The sequence below is a fragment of the Coptis chinensis genome, unplaced genomic scaffold, assembly GCF_015680905.1.
Source record: "Coptis chinensis isolate HL-2020 unplaced genomic scaffold, ASM1568090v1 utg579_pilon_pilon, whole genome shotgun sequence".
NCBI classification, from domain to species: Eukaryota; Viridiplantae; Streptophyta; class Magnoliopsida; order Ranunculales; family Ranunculaceae; genus Coptis; species Coptis chinensis.
This window is the reverse complement of record NW_028238168.1, coordinates 228,347-244,885: the sequence shown is the minus strand read 5'-3', so window position 1 is coordinate 244,885 and position 16,539 is coordinate 228,347. Positions and strand designations below refer to the sequence as shown.

At 35.7% G+C, this 16,539-nt stretch overlaps 2 protein-coding genes across 7 annotated transcripts; both read right to left on the bottom strand.

Annotated features, from left to right (window-relative positions):
* Positions 1-884: 884 nt before the first annotated feature.
* LOC147473025 (protein PIN-LIKES 3-like) lies at positions 885-11,958 on the bottom strand. Of its 6 annotated transcripts, none has more exons than XM_086587961.1 (11): positions 11,938-11,958; positions 5,489-5,670; positions 4,706-4,785; positions 4,479-4,603; positions 3,990-4,111; positions 3,377-3,616; positions 2,537-2,629; positions 1,977-2,077; positions 1,674-1,726; positions 1,398-1,583; positions 885-1,322 (listed from the first exon to the last, which is right to left on the bottom strand). In XM_086587961.1, the coding sequence occupies exons 2-11, from the start codon at positions 5,621-5,623 to the stop codon at positions 1,198-1,200; spliced, it is 1,260 nt and encodes a 419-aa protein (XP_086444087.1). In that variant the 5' UTR covers positions 5,624-5,670; positions 11,938-11,958; the 3' UTR covers positions 885-1,197. The 6 variants fall into 6 exon arrangements, with proteins under 6 accessions (XP_086444087.1, XP_086444084.1, XP_086444088.1 ...); XM_086587958.1 differs by lacking the exon at positions 11,938-11,958 and adding an exon at positions 6,495-6,816; XM_086587962.1 differs by lacking the exon at positions 11,938-11,958 and adding an exon at positions 6,495-6,635 and having other exon boundaries at positions 885-1,295.
* PP7 (serine/threonine phosphatase 7) lies at positions 11,678-15,502 on the bottom strand. The gene is made up of 5 exons (XM_086587957.1): positions 14,874-15,502; positions 14,206-14,700; positions 13,781-13,927; positions 12,305-12,412; positions 11,678-12,013 (listed from the first exon to the last, which is right to left on the bottom strand). The coding sequence occupies exons 1-5, from the start codon at positions 15,384-15,386 to the stop codon at positions 11,939-11,941; spliced, it is 1,338 nt and encodes a 445-aa protein (XP_086444083.1). The 5' UTR covers positions 15,387-15,502; the 3' UTR covers positions 11,678-11,938.
* Positions 15,503-16,539: the final 1,037 nt, after the last annotated feature.

The following is a 16,539-nucleotide window of genomic DNA, read 5'->3' as shown; positions in this document are numbered from 1 at the left end:
ATATTTAGAGGAATGTTAATTGAATTGGAGAATACAGAAGTACAGAGTTGCAGCATGCAATAACGCGCGTCTGACTATCTTAGTATCTAGTTCATTTTTGCTGAGCAAGAGAACCTTATTTGCATGCTGCGGCAGATCGCCACCTATATATATATTGCATTAATTAAGCAAGGAAAAAATCTTAGAGTTGTCACTTTTTGTAGGTCCAGTGGTGCACGCATTGAGGAGTTCGTTACAACTTACAACTACTAAATGTGATAGACTGATAGATTAGAGATGAGTGTTCGAGGCATTTTCAAGTAATATGCCAGAAGTGATCCTGCACTACTGCACAAGTAAGTAAATATTGTGATATTTTGAAGGACGATGGCCTACATGACTACAGGATTCCAGATGACATACTACATTTTTTTTCCGCCAATGATATCCTATTCTAGATGACAAACTACATTTTCAGATGACAAGCTACATGGGTAGTTAAATATAACTCTCTGATTGTTGGTTTATGTGATCCAAACTTATATAGCTGGACGGCAGCATACCTTTATTGTCCAACAAATGCAATCCACTAGCTAGATAACAATTTCAAAAGGGTCTAAAGTCTATACAGAAAATCCCAAAAAAAATTGTGTTATCTTAAGACTTTTGATCCCTAGCATCACCAATCAAAGATCTGTTTCAAACTGAGATCACAGGGATTACTCTTCTAGGACAGTAGAAATACTAAATTAGCCCTTGATCACAGGTATTGGTATGGAATTCATTATTTGCGTGGTTTGAAATAGTACAAGCCAAACTCCAGCAGCCGGTGCAACGTAGTAAAGTTCCTTATAGGTTTGCCAAAGCACTTACAGTACACAGACAAGAACCAAAAATGCTCTTGGTAGTGCAAATTCTGATACCTTTTGTAAAACAAACGGAATACGGACTACAATATTCAGGTACAGAGTCTACATTCAAGCAAAAAAAGGTAGAGTCCACACTAATTCAAATTAGAAAAAGGTGGCCCTACATTACAATGGTACGGTCAGTAAAAATGCCTGCTTCTACTGTCCAAAAATGACATTACAATGATCATCCACACAAACAACAATATATGTGAACCGATGATATGACTCTGAAGAAAGGATGACCACGTGGTGCCCAATGATTTGTTGATGGTACCAGGTGTGCCAGAAGGCGTTGTGAAGAATGCCATCAAGACACCAACCACATAAACAAGGTGGACCAAACGGTAAGAGAAACTGATGCTAGGGCATATGTCCATAGCATTATAACAGAACATTCACTCTCACCTGTTCCAAACAATTGTGTCATTGTACCTGCCAAATTCATAAAATGATCCAATTGAGAATAAGAACAACCACGAGAAATGCATATGAATAGTAGATCATTACCTATATTGATTGCTGGTGGAAGTGCATACTGAAGTAATAGAATAAACTGATACAATGGATCTGAGTGGATCAAACCAAAATGGATTGCTGCTTTAACAATGAGAACACCTGAGATGGGTAGAAGAACATATCGAACTATTACGACTCCTACAATGACTGACATTTGAATTCCTGATCCTTTTAGACCTGAAACATGACCAAAATTCAATAAACAAACTGTTGGCGTCAAGTACACAATCCACTTTAACATCATATTAGACATCAACCAGTACTTACCCTTCAGAAGGTTTGCTCCCATTATCAATGTTAAAACTGGAATGGCTCCATCACTGAAATAAATCGAGTATGCAAACAATGATTGATAAGGATTTCAGGAGAAATGGATGCATTGACCAACAGTTGTGTTGCCAAAGTTACACGTCACAGCATGAACACACTGTACAACAGGACCCATTCTGTTGACACCTCCTTAATCCAAAGAGCAATATCAACAGATTTCCTAATCCAGACAAGATCATGTGACAACGAAGCAAACTGATTTTACATGCTTTATCACACTTACACACCAGTATAATTTACCTTAGCAGCGAAGCAGAATCTTGGACGACTCGTAAAGGAGCACTTTCACCAATCAGTAACGTTCGAATTTGAGGAACAATTCCTACAATAAATCCCACTATCTACATATAGAAAAATGATATATTTCAAGGGATTAATAACCAGTATATATTCACATTCGCTCAACTTAATATCTTTGTCTTAAGTTCTATCATCAGCATAACAACATGTTGAAGACTACTTATTCTGGGAAACTACCATAAGGTGAAGACCAAAGAGCTTAATACTGATACAAAGCTGAATAGAGTACGCATTTTAAAGCTGAATAGTGTACGCATTACAACTTCTTGTTTTAATGAACGTGAATATGTCCTGAGATGGTTTTTAACGAAAAAGTAAAAAATATTCCTGAGATGACAAAGCTCGAGTAAGTTGTACACATTTATCAAGATGGCATAAAATGGACTGATCTATCTGTTTACCGCCATAGGAGATCTAAAAGATATCAAACCAACCCAAACCTGAAAAAATAATAAAAATAAAAAATTCTAGTTACTTAGAAAACATGGAGATGAACATACCGCTCCAATAGTTGAAGGTGCAAACAACTTCTTCAAGTTGAACCTCTCATCAAGCATCTTTAAATTCTGTTTAAACTTGACAAAAATTGGCACCTGTTTAAAACTAAGAAAGTTATAACCGGTATCTCAGAAATCATTACTTTAAGGAATGTCTTCGTGTGTGCACATAAACGACCAAAGCAAATTTTGAATGTAAATGCGGTACAAGTATGCTGCATCAATGCGGTAGGGGAATCAGAATACAGACATACGGGTGTCAGTTTTTGCAAACCTTGAAAACAAAATTCTGAACAGAGTAAGAAGCTGGGCTCTTCCAGCAGGGACAAGTAGGATGTTGAACACGTGTCAAGCTATAAATTCCACATACTATATTATTAAATAAATATTTTTCCCACATAGATATAATGTTTCATAACATATCTGTATTGATTATATTTATTAACATTTGATGCCTCATAATTCATTACTTGTTATTAAATGTTTTATTTCTACACAAATTTCGAAAGGACGAAAACATATGTTTCTACTTGTTTTCTGGTCTTTCAGAAATTCAGAATTCTAGAGGTGAAAATTTTAGAGTCACTGAGTCAAATATTCCTGGCACAGGGAGCTCAAGGATAGACCCATCATTTCTTTTGCATGATGCAAGCAAAAGAGTAAAATTCTCACTTAGGCTCAAATATAAGTTAAAGAAGGCAAAAGAAAGAAAGCAAGTTATTGTCAAAAGGACAGAGAACAATCACAACAATTTCTTCGGGTTCGGCATAACACAGTGCAATTTTATATTCTCACATATATATATATATGAAAGAAGGCAATACAAAGAAAGCAGGACACAACCTTTTCATTTTCTCTGGGTGTTGCATAAGAAATTGCGATTCTATATTGAGATTCCTTGTCAACCGAGAGATCTCTTGACGGAAGTAGTGCTTCTTTGCAGCTCTCAGAGAAAAGCTCTGAGGTCTCTCCGGAATTTTCAGCACCATTAATGTAGCCCTTCACTTTGGTCTCATTAGCCTTTTGACTGGAATAAACCCGCAGAATATTGTATACATATGACCACAGATAAACGGCGCCAATCTGAAAAGGAGGAAATTGAACTCAGTCCTCCCTGACTTGGTGGTGCAAAACCGACAAAGTTCAAGGCTAAATAGTCTATGAAGGGAAACCGCCTAAGAAATAAGTATTAAGCCAAACCATTATAAAGGGAGGATAACTTGTTGATTGAGGCAGGGGCCAAGAATGATATCCTTTTCACTTTTATAACAAGTATGCCTATAAAGTCCAAAGCATGGTACCAAAAAAATGATGCGCACAACTATGCTTTCTAAAACTTGTTGCCAATATATTAGTTGAATGTATATTATAACACAGTGAATCTGTCATATGTTTCTTCTGATATTATTAAGTATAGAAGTACTGAAATCTGGAGAAACTAATTCAGAAATAGTACCGCCATAGAGAGTGAAGCATAAGCCAATCCATATGTTTGGCACCTATCAGGAGCTCCAAATGGGCTGCCTTTCTCCTTACAAACTGCTGGGATAATGATGAGAAGCATATTTCCCAAATTACCTATCGGCATCACAGGAGAAATATTAAAAATGAATATAAAATGATCTGCTCAGGACTCTATTTACCGATCGTTATGAAAAGATGGATGATGCATCTATGTAAAACTTGTGGCCTTAAATATCTTCAATGTGGGACTTGGACTTAAATATACTGAAGACTTTGGTTTGTCAGTAAATCTCTAATTTGATGTTTAACGCCTTTGGAAGTGGATGGCAGTAAGAAAGTGAAATTCCTTTCTTTATCCCCCTGATGCAGGCTCCAATCATTCCTATTTAGCACTAATTAACATGGCGTTCTAATCTCATCTGAGAAAAATGTTATTCATCAGTGACATTATAGTCTCACAAATAGCTATTAAGATATCTACCTGCAGCACAGCAACCCAAGATGAGGCCCCTCAGATGTGAAGGAGCTCCAGTTATTTGAATAACAATCCATCCAAATGCTGAACCAAGGACGAATGTTATAAGAATATTCAATGGCATAAACCACCTGAGTTAACAAGCAAGTTGGTAAGATAAAAGAAAGTTGAAAGTTTATCTAAGCGGCACCATCATTTGATTAGATGCTGAGAGTTGGACGAGTAGAACTTACAGTTTAATCATGCTATCAAGTGTTATTGTCTTAGCAAGGTTGGTTGCTATTAGTGGTGGATTGAACACATAGAATACAACCTGTTAGCAGACATACTAAGATGTTAAATTAAACCTACATGCAATACCTATACAATAAACAATATAAATGATCTTTGCACTATTATACAAGCCATCAATTGTCAACTTTCTCTGTAAATACAATGGGTGACTAAAGAAAATGCATTACAAATGTGCTGAGGAAATGGATAGCAGAAAAACCAAACACATGGAACATCACAAGTTCCGTTCTAGTGATTGTAGGCTTTTATTAGACATACAAAAAAAAGGAAAGGAAATCATACTTTAGAGCAAGCAACTTGGACACTCAGTCTACTATGGTAACTGGGCCTTCTTGAGCGCAACTAGCCTTTTGGGCGTTATTCCTTTGGCCACAAAAATAATCCCAAGAGACACGAATACGGTTTACCAAGATAAGTTCTAAATTCAGTTGATATTAATCACATATAAATAAATTTCAAATTGGTCATTCCAACATGAAATGTCTAGAAAACTCATGGCGATGAGCCAAATGTAGAAAATGCGGAGGAAGAGTTCGATTGACACAAAAGGCTCTTTAAAATTTTCTCCTAAACCACCAATAATACCTTATGGTAAAATCAATGTTCAGTTCTCAACACAATACTGAACTATAAAATTCTAATATTTATTCACCACGTCTGCATTTAGATCCAAAAAAAACTTGAAAATTATTTACAAAATAAACAGAGCAACAACAACTTACACTATTAAAATGCTTTCTCGCATCTTCTCCTAAAAGATTTACTTGATCAATGGCGAGAAATGACCCAACAGCAGTCACCAATAGTATTTTCAGAACAGGTATTGATGAGATGACGAAAAGATCAAGAAACTTCATATCTAGATTTTTTTTTCACAAATGTGAAAAATATCAATCTTCCAGTCCTGTATCAGAATAAACATTCAGCATATCTCTTTCCTGCAATATCTCATCCAACAAATTCAAAAATCAAAACTATACAGCCCTACTTCCTTTTAACTCCCATACCGAAATCCAGTATTGAATTAACTCCAACTATTTGTCCACAACAGATTTGGTATTTTATGCTTCAAGAATCTAACGAGAAAATTGAAGTTTCTAAGAAGTCCCTCAAGCTTGAATGAACAAACACATAACCACATTCTACTTTGGTTCTTCCATTTCAAACTGACATGAAGGATTGTCGATATTTCACCGCAGTTATGTGTAGGTGCTCTGGTGTAGGTGATCTGAGATATACTTTTTGAGGTGTACAAGAAAGAACTAAGAACAATTAGATAGAAAAAAGTAATAGAGAAAAATAACAATAATAATAAAGAATCAAACAAGTTAAAATGACGCCTTATTCACAACAAACATTGGAAATAAATTCTAATTCATATGCTTGAGAGCTAATCAGCAGAACACAAAGAAACCTAGAAGGAAAAATGTGGTATTATAAATTTAAAAAAATGGCTATCTAATTTTCCAACATGTTCTCCCTTTCTCTTAAAGTTAAGGTACACATTGGTCAAGAAAAAAACGAAAATGGTATGGATGTAATTTGAGAAATAAACAAAGCAAAAGCTCGCCCTGACTCACAACAATATCCAAGAAGAAAGGCCTTCTCTGAATCAAAATGGAAAGACGGAACCATTAAGCGTCTTTTTCTTTTCCCATGCAAAATTTGGCCAAACCACGTAAAGGGCTCAAAAACAAATGCAACTGGAGATGAAATGAGAGGTGGTACTGTTTGTGGCGTCAAGTCTGAATAATGCAACAAATTCAAGAAGAATCCAAACAGGAACCGACGGATGAGACTCAACAAGATTCAAAAACTCAAATTTAAAGGTACCAGGTCAGGTAGGAAATAAAGATGCAACGAATGTAGGATGTAAAAAAGAATCAAATATGCACACGGCAAATATCAAATATTGTTGTTCGCGTTGTAGCATCATTTGGGATGTCATCATGGATTGAGATGGCGCGAGTATCTTCCTCATCTTGCGGGTCCCATTTTGTCCACAGGTTCTAAGCTCCACTTGCTTAAATAAAGAGAACGAAGTCAGTTCAACTTTTGGACAGCCCCTAAACGCCATCAATTTATTTCCTCTAGATTTTTTTAAGTACAAACAAACAAGGTTTGTATACGAATTGCAGAATACAGACACAGTACTGCATGGACTTCAATGGCTCAATGCACCACACGTGCAGTAATTGTTTGCCAATAATGTCACATTGTCACCGTCTCGTCTTGCCAAAACAGATGGAAGTTTCTCATCAATTCTTTGAACTAGTATTGACTCTCCATTTTCCCATAAACTTGACTAGTGCTTCAACAAATTCATCATCGTCAAAAGCAGCTCTTGATTCACATTTATAGAAATTCCAAATTGGAATTATGGCTTCAAATCGGTTATCTATTATTATGGAATTTAGAAATTCATCATTCGCACTATAGCGTGCTGGCCGGCCGCCGCTACCACTTTTGTATGATTTATTACAGTATTCAATAATATATAATTTTGGCTAAAAAAATTGGTTTTGGAGAGATAGCGTGGTGACAAAGTTTGACGGGGCTCAATTTGTGTAATTTGGATTAATACAGAAGTAAATTCAGAGAATTACGAATAAGAAAAAAAATAGTATATATAAACATTATCAAATATTCAAATGTGTCATAAACATTAGCGAAGATAATTCGCTCGTAAATTCGCGTTAACTTCGGATTCTTTTTAAAAGTCGGATAATTTGGTCACTATGCCGTGATAGTTACTAATTGGCTGTAATTGCAAACGTGAAAACTGACGACTACTCGACGCAATTATAAGTTTGACACAATTATCTCTTATAAGGTTAATAAGGTTAACTTTGAACTATGGTATTTTTTGAACTATGATAAGGGTTCTAGGGACATATTTTATCTTGACACATAAACCCATTCAAAATCGTTATGGCATTTAAAAGTTTCGGATTAGATTAATATTTTGTAGATATGATTAAATAATCAAAAAAATCAAAAATCTCTAAACTTGCTCAAATATAGTATCAAAAATAGTGAAAATGAACTATCTCCAATTAGCCAAATTTTATAAATTGTTAACTATATTTGGTAAGTTTAAAATTTTTTAATTTTTTTAATTATTTGTGACAATGTTTAGAATAGTTAAGAAATCATACCTACAAAATATTAACTTAATCCGAAACTTATAAATGACTTAACGAAATCTGTCAAACTTTGGCATTTCTTTTTGGTTAGTGTTTCACCAACCGAAAACATGCCTTCCATCGGTAAAATAGCACGACATATTTTAATTTAACAAAATAATCTAAAGCAAACTTTACTGACTGCTCATGCGTATGTTGAGCCTTTGATGCAATAGAAATGAAATTCTTAATTCTAAGTAAATGCTACGCAATCACGCAGAGCAAGGAAAATCTCAATAGCATACCCAGTGCTATCAGTAATCCAGTGAGACGGGACCAATAAGATCGGGGCATTACTTGGACTATTGGCAAACGGCTAATATCTTAATCAGTGGTTCTCCTTTGAATCATGCACACCACAAATACTGTTCAATCTTTCTGTTGAACATAGGAATAACAACATTACTAAAGTCTCAATCAGCTGGTACTCTAGTAGTACATCAACAACACGGTATGCAGGGTCACTCAGTACTGTTACTCTCATCCATAAAATATATTTTAGTCTCCAACGAACTGCAAGAAGTTTCGTAGCAGCTTCTTTCCAAGTAACACTATTATCGTCTTTCTATACTACATTTCATATATTTTCTGTCTCGTATGTATGCAACAGAAATCTCTGCACAATAAGATTGTCAGAATTCCGGGAACACTCCAAAACTTGTGAATTTTGTACTCTTCATCACTTTTTTCATTATTTAGTAACATCTCCCTATATCCAATTTATTCACACATAATATTTTAACTTATTTTTCATTATTTAGTAACACCTATGTAAGCTCTCTTAAACGGACATGACAGAAATGTTCGTGGACAACTTATATAGTGTCTTGAACAACTTTTTAATTTACGCTTATTAACTTGTTTAAAGGACGACACTATATAAGCTGTGAAAGAAACCATATAAGTAGCTCAAGACACTATATAACATGTCTGTTAACGGATCTGCACCTCTATGTGTCTAATTTATTTGAAAATAAATACCAAATTCCATTGTGAGATTTTTTGCCCCACTTTTCGTGGAATACTCACGTGAGTTTTATGTAATATATAATGTATAATTATAGACTGTAGTAATGGGCGACCACACTGTAGGTTCACAGACTAATTAACTTAACAAATAATAAGAAGTTAAACAAGAAATTGGTCCCAATGCCCATTTTTGAATAAAAATCACTCTCAGAACCAGTTTTTTCTTTTTAAATCACTCTCAAAGACAATTTTCGAGTGAAAATAACCCAGAAAAACAATTTTCGAGTGAAAATATCCCGTAAGGACAAATATTTCGGATTTGAAATAAATATTTTTCGATTTGACCATTTCTATCGTTTTGGTATGAACAATGACTGTTCATACCCAAATAGATGAATATACTTCATACACTATGTTGATGTATGAACAATGATTGTTCATAGCTCATGTTGAATGTTGAAGTATAAACAATGATTGTTCATACTCTAATATGTGTTTTTGCTGATCATACATTATATTGAGGTATGAACTTATGAACAGTGATTGTTCAGGTATACTCACCCCCCTCTCAATAAATATAAATATGATTGTTCATAACTCACGTTGAAGTATAAACAATTATTGTTCATACTCCAATATGTGTTATTACTGATCAATATATTATGTTGAGGTATAAACTTATGAACAATGATTATTCATACCCTAATTAGGTGATTGTTCATACTCCAATAGGTGTTTCTACTGACCATACATTATGTTGATACCCCAAATTGATATGAACAATGAGCGTTCATGTGAATATTGATTGTTCATACTCATGTTGAGGTATAAACAATGAATATTCATATAAATAGTGATTGTTCATACTCATATTGAGATTCATACCCCGACTCCTCCCCTCTAAATAGGTATGAACAATCATTGTTCATATCACACGAATAATGATTGTTCATAGCTCATGTTGATGTATGAACAGTGATTGTTCGAGATATGAACAATAATTGTTCATACTCCAATAGCTGTGAACAATGATTGTTCATACTTCTTACTAACCACACATTATGTTGAGGTATGAACAGTAATTGTTCATAGCTCATGTTATTATTTAGTTACACAGACACCCTTATAATAATGGGCCTTTTGACCCATTATAATAATAGGCCTTTTGACCGGTTAACGCATTAGGTTAAGTCCAGTGGTTTGGTGCGCACTATTGGACTTGGCCTAATCAACTTTGGGGAATTTGCCACCCACTGCCCCAAGTCCTTACATCCATGATGTTGGTATACGACTCAGATTTGGATAAACCACACAGTTAAGGTTTTGGTTTCCTGTTCTAAATAGGATTCTAATTTGATACCCACCTCTATAAATACGAGACCAGTTGGTGGGATTTGTAAGGTTCAATTTGTGAGAGAGAGTTTGTGAATTCTTCGGGATTCGTTTGTGAGTGATTGTACTCTATTTATTTATCCCTTGATTAGTAAAATTCTCCTCTTTTTATATGTCCATACTCCTTTAGAATAGGAAACCAAAACCTTAACTGTGTGGTTTATCCAAATCTGAGTCGTATACCAACACATGAATCATCTCTCTCTCAATCCACTTAAAGTCGTGTGATTTGAAACCTTATTTAAATGGTCGTGGTCACAATTGATTTGGGGCTAAAACCCAAACAAATCGAGATAGCTTGCGTAGGTGACTGTAAAGTGTAAACCGGTACCATAAAAGTTAACTGTAAGAGTTATTATGTGGTCTACTGGAAGTCCGGAAGAGGCCAATGGTCATCTAATAGGCATAGTAACTTAGTAAGGTAAAAATTCGAACTTACCAACTAGAATTATAACCTTACATTATGGACGGCATCAATTCATTATGTAGCTTCAACCCTTTTCGGATGCCTCCATGGAAGAAAACATTTACTTGCCAAGTTGCCAAGCATCCTGATCAGCTCGTCTCTGAACTCTCAACTCTACTGGTTTAAGTGTCGTGTCGGTAGAGAAGGTCCAGTATGTTCAGTTTCAGTACAATAGACAGAAATTTGAAGTCGTTATAGTCGACAGCAATATAAACGAAGTTTCTACTGGTTTATGCATATCAAGTAAAATTCTATTTCCCCGGAAAAGATTATCAGCAGAGTCTTGAAATCCTATGCATCCACAGTTCCACACTAATTCTATCACAGGCTGATCTCCGAGCTCCCATGTGTATTTCCTCTGATACTAATGTCAAGGGTACCTGGATCCAAGCTTGGGGTACTTGGACCCGGAATACTTTCACTGCCATATCTTCCGTGTTGTTGGGAAAGTGGACAGGAGGGAACTGTAGAAGTTTCCCTCACCCCAAGGTTTTCAAGAAGAGAGTCTCTTAACAATTTTTTCAATTTGTTCTGCGACAAAGTCATGTTCCTCTCAATAGTTACTTCTACAGTCTGTTTGTCAAAACAAGAATTCTTGAACTTGGAATAGTGCACAAAAACAAAAACAAAAACAAAAAAAAAGTGTTCAGTATCAAATTTCCTTTTCCTATAATGGCCTACTAGCACGTTTTCCATCCTACAGAATTCTCACGAAATTTCTTTGAGTTAGAGCAGATCCAAAATTCTAACTAGAGCATGTAGCTTGATAGTGGAGACATAACTTCTTTAACCCACCTAGCAAGCGTTCAGCCTAGTTTTAACTGAAAGTCAGTTTGATTTACATATTTCTCATGAGACATATCAGTGAGGATAATGCAAAACATTCACATATCACTTAGTAAGTCAGAAATCTTTGGGGATACTTATTCATATTAATAAAAGTAATTGATATGTTTATAAAAGAAAAACAAAGATGATACATTTAAGTTTGGACCAAAAACTTTTTGGAGTATACTGCCCCAAGAACTCTACCACAAAGATTTTACATTTCAAAGAGGGCACTAGCAAAAAAAAAATTGCAATAATAAATTAAAAGAACACAAAAACAGAAGAATATAGTTTGTATTGAAAGGAATCATCTTCAGGAGAGAGGAACCACCTTAAGTTGTCATAGATAATAAGTCCAGTTCCTCGTCAGAATCAATTGCATCCACAAAATTATAGTAAGCATTTGCCTGCATCAAGGTCACAACCACGTTGAGTATGCAAATTGTTTATACACTATATAGCCAATCGTGTACATATACAGGCATGTTCAGAGGCAAATCACTGTAAGCCGTGTTGAGTGGACTCTCTATGTGGGGATGCGATGGAATAATTTTATGCAGCAATAACAACATTTCCCAGTTCCTATATCCAGATGTCCTCAAAAGGAATTCCAGAAACGTACAATATCTAGCCAACAAGTTAAAAAGCAGACATATAAATAGATAAAGAAGAAAAGAAGATAAATTGCATTCTTGTACCTTTGGCCTTGGGGTAATGGCTTCAAAACTGTGAAAATTTGGAGAAGTAAAATTTGGGGGTTCCAAAACAATGTATGCCCCCTTGTTGTTATACCTCTCCTCTGTAGCCTGTATAGTAAACAAATCAAATTGAAACTTGAGGTTGATAACAGAAAATGGAAAGGTCACCCAGACAGTATTGAGTCTATTCCAACCACCATCCACGTTATACTCAAAAAACACATCTCAATGTTGAGTATGTTGCTTGTGAACTATGGTTACCAATTCAGTAACTACACAAGGAAAGACGAGAAAATTATCGTAGGTTCTCCCCTCAGTGCTCAAAGGGGCGATACGTGGCCTACAATAAAAGCAGAAACCAAAGAGTCCACACTTTGTTTTCTCTCTCACCCATTAATTTCTCCTCTTCCGAAACAGACAAGTCCTTTCTCATTTCTCTCTCTCTGACCAGCAGCTCCCATTCCAGCCACCTCCACCATTTTCCATTGATAACCTCTCAACCGATCACAAAGATTGAAACATTGACAGAAAGTGGTGGGAGTGGCTGGAATGGGAGCTGCTGATGAGAGAGAGAGAGAGAGAGCTTGTCTGTTTTGGAAGATAAGAGAGATTAGTGGAAGAGAGATACAACAAAGTGAGGACTCTTTTGTTTCTTTTATTTTGTAGGCCACATGTCGACCCATTGAGCACTGGGAGGGAGAACATTTGGGGTGAAAGATTCCTCAGGAAACACTTAACTTAAGATTATAACTTATAAATATTCCCATCAATTTCATTTGTGGAAACAAAGAGTTTGAAATAATTATTCTGAGTCTCTATGGAAAGACAATTTTTTTTTTCAAAAAATGCCTAGACACAACACAGCTACAGATACGCACTGAACAGAATAGTTGTTATTTCAGGTGTTTCCAACCAGAAAAATCAATGGATTTTAATGATTTGTGTTGCAGTTTCCCAGCCACAACACGCCAAACCAAGTATACTACTTTTGTAAGATACTTATAAAAATGCATGGATTTCTTTACAAGGAATACACGAGAACTATTGTAGTTCAGAGATAATGAATTGTCATTAACTACATAACATAAACTTACTTGTATTACAGTAAGTATAGACTGACTCCCAAAAACCGACTCTCTAACCAATTCACTGATTTGTATTGAGATGTGGGACGCGTGTATTTCCATTAAAATCAATGTTATCCAATCAGGGGGAGTAGAAGTGCTTCCAGTATTGATACCAGCATTGCATTATATATAACAGTAGCACACACAACTATACATATCCTGATTTTTTCAATAGTTCCAATATAGTTTAAAAAATTGAACAGGAACTTTATTCGAGAAGATTCAAATTTTTATTGTATTTCCTAGAGTAAACACAATTATATGCTTATATTAGCAAAATAAACTTGTAAAACTGTAAATTAACTAATTGTATGTTAAGAATAAAATATACTCTACAACAAGATGATACCTGAAATTGTGGATAATCTGGAGCACTGAAAAGGGTGATTAACTTCCCAGATTCAACTTCATGATCAATTGTGTACCCCTGCTCCATCCCTTTAAGGCCAGATCTTTTTTCCCTCGCATCGGGACCTTCATGTGATCTTATAATTAACTGTAATTTTAGGAACAGAATCCGCATTACAACTGCAATCGTAAGTATGTTTCACATTCTAAAATGTGGAGGAAAACATGCAGAAAGGGATATCAAATGTCTTGTCTGTGTACTTATTTGAGGGGCAGAATTAAGATTATCCTACCAGAATAATGGTCATTATAACATATCAACAACACAGAGAATGAAATAAAAGAAAAACAATGGAAGAGAATACAATCAATAAGCAAAACAATAACATGTAAGTTATATCAATTATAGAGGAATACGAGCTTCACCTTTAAGTTATATCTTTTCAAGAACTCCTCAGTGCAATCAGGACCCCATAACAGGCCAATACCCCTCTCTTTATTGGGAGAAAGACCTAGGCTCATTGATGGATCAGACCATAACACATCACCAGGTATCAGGTTGATACCTTCCCAAGGTGGATCAAGGACTGATCTCCTTGCTTTAGATAAGTCCTCCAAAGAACCCAGTGATAACCTTCTAGCACCCGAATTGATTACTTTACGACCCTTCTTACCCTTGGTTCTTTTTGATGGGGTGGTAACCGATGTGCTGCGGAAAAGTCCCCCATGAGCAGTATAAACATGTCCAGCAATAATAGAGGCCAACGGAAGCCCTTCAAAGCATCCTAAGCATTTTCGATAAACATGTTTTCCATGATCCCCATATTTAGCCATAACTTCTTGCTCAAACCCATAAACCGATGTACAATACTTTGATTCATGGTTCCCTCGAAGGAGAAATACTCTATGGGGCATAAAGACCTACATAGCAATTGAAGAGCCAAAAAAGAATTAAAGGAGCAAATGCGCATAATAAAATAAAATCGTTTGTATTAGAATTGTGAAAATGTAGTATAAAAATAACGATTAGGAATTCAGAGCACAATCGAGGGACAATAAAAGTGAAAACTTGATAGATGGATAAATAAAGATACCTTCCAGGCCAATAAAAGCATAAAGGTTTCCAAACCCCAAGCTCCCCGATCGACGTAGTCGCCATTAAACACGAAGAATCGATTATGAGACGGAAAACCGGCATCCTGGAAAAGAAAAAGGACGTCATGCAACTGGCCATGAACATCACCAACAACGACAACAGTTGAATTGTCGCCACAGTCATCAATGGTGACACAATTGGGCTCTTTGTGGAGAATTTTGGAAGCTGTGAGAAGGAGAGCATCGAAAACGGGTACGGGTAAAACAGATTGGAATTGGGAAGGGGAAAGGTTTCTGGAGGACCAGTCGAAGGTGGAAATGAGATGTTGGATCCAATCGAGACTGAGTTTACCATCGGAAGGCCAAGAGAGAGTAGGTGGATTCGGATCGTCCGGAGAATTACTCCTAGTAGTAGTAGTTGTAGTTGTAGCTGTGAGAGTGTCATCTACTGCTTGTGAACAACTAGTTGTAATAGTAGACGAAGAAGAAGAAGATTCTGCTTGCGACAGCATTGCCCTGCTTTCTTTCACTCTTTCTGTCTTATTATTATTAGTTTTCCCTACAAATACTTTTTCTTTCTAAACTATAATAAATTTACCTGCACTGGACTGTGAGTTCTACCACTCTCTCTTGCTCACTTGTTTGCTGGTTGGCCCAAAAAAAAAAGTTGTCTTTCAATTCATCAGCTAGGCCCATAGCCAAGACATTCACTAGATTTTAAATTTTTTGTGTTAACTTGTGTCAAATCCTCATGAATGGAAACACGGCAATTTGGTTTGGCTTGACATAGAATCAGTAGTTGGCTCTCTCGGTGTCTCATTACCACTTTAGCAGGAATTCCAGGAAACAAAAAAAAGGTCTCTGATTGACAAACACCAACTAATTAAATACCCAGACGCTATTGATTGTGAACCAATATTACTGTAATGGTTTATGATGCACGTATAATTGATACTTGGCAGATTTGTAGAAGAGCCAACCATTTTTTAACTTTTAATTTTCCCTTTCTGATAACACGCGTCGACCAGCATTCAAATTAGGCACTGTTTTCCCTTGAATTCTTGTCCACATTGACATTTACAAACATTGTCCAAGGTATCAGAGAATAGAGCAATACAAAAGTGAAAATGGTTTGGTGGACAACCTTGCTGACTTTAAAGGTACTCTCTTTTTGCTTCATATAATTTTGGCCGCCCTTTTCGGAGAACATTCAAACCACTCATTTATTAAGCAATTGTTAATACCGAATTGAAGGTCGCACTAACATTTTCTTCTGATTGGAAATTCCCTCGCTTTATTAGAAAAAAATGACAAAGTATGGGTCAGCATTGTTAAACTACTAAAAGTATCACTTTCACATCCACTGTAATCTATTTCAAGACCAAGTAGCCCTTTGAATTCATTAAAATACCTCACAAATGGCTAGTAAAATTAACCAAATACAAGTTAAAGAGAGATATACAGTTTTAAGTGCAGAGGAGTTACTTTTAACATGTTTGTGAGCTGAGAATAATAGCCAACAAATACACGAAATTTTTATCTTCCATCTTCAGTAATCAGTACTTCGATCTAATGTACGTATTTTCCCGTTCAAAGTTCAAACCAACTGACAGGATCTCACCTCTCTACCAAATTCTTACTTAACTAGCTAGCTACCAGTACCCC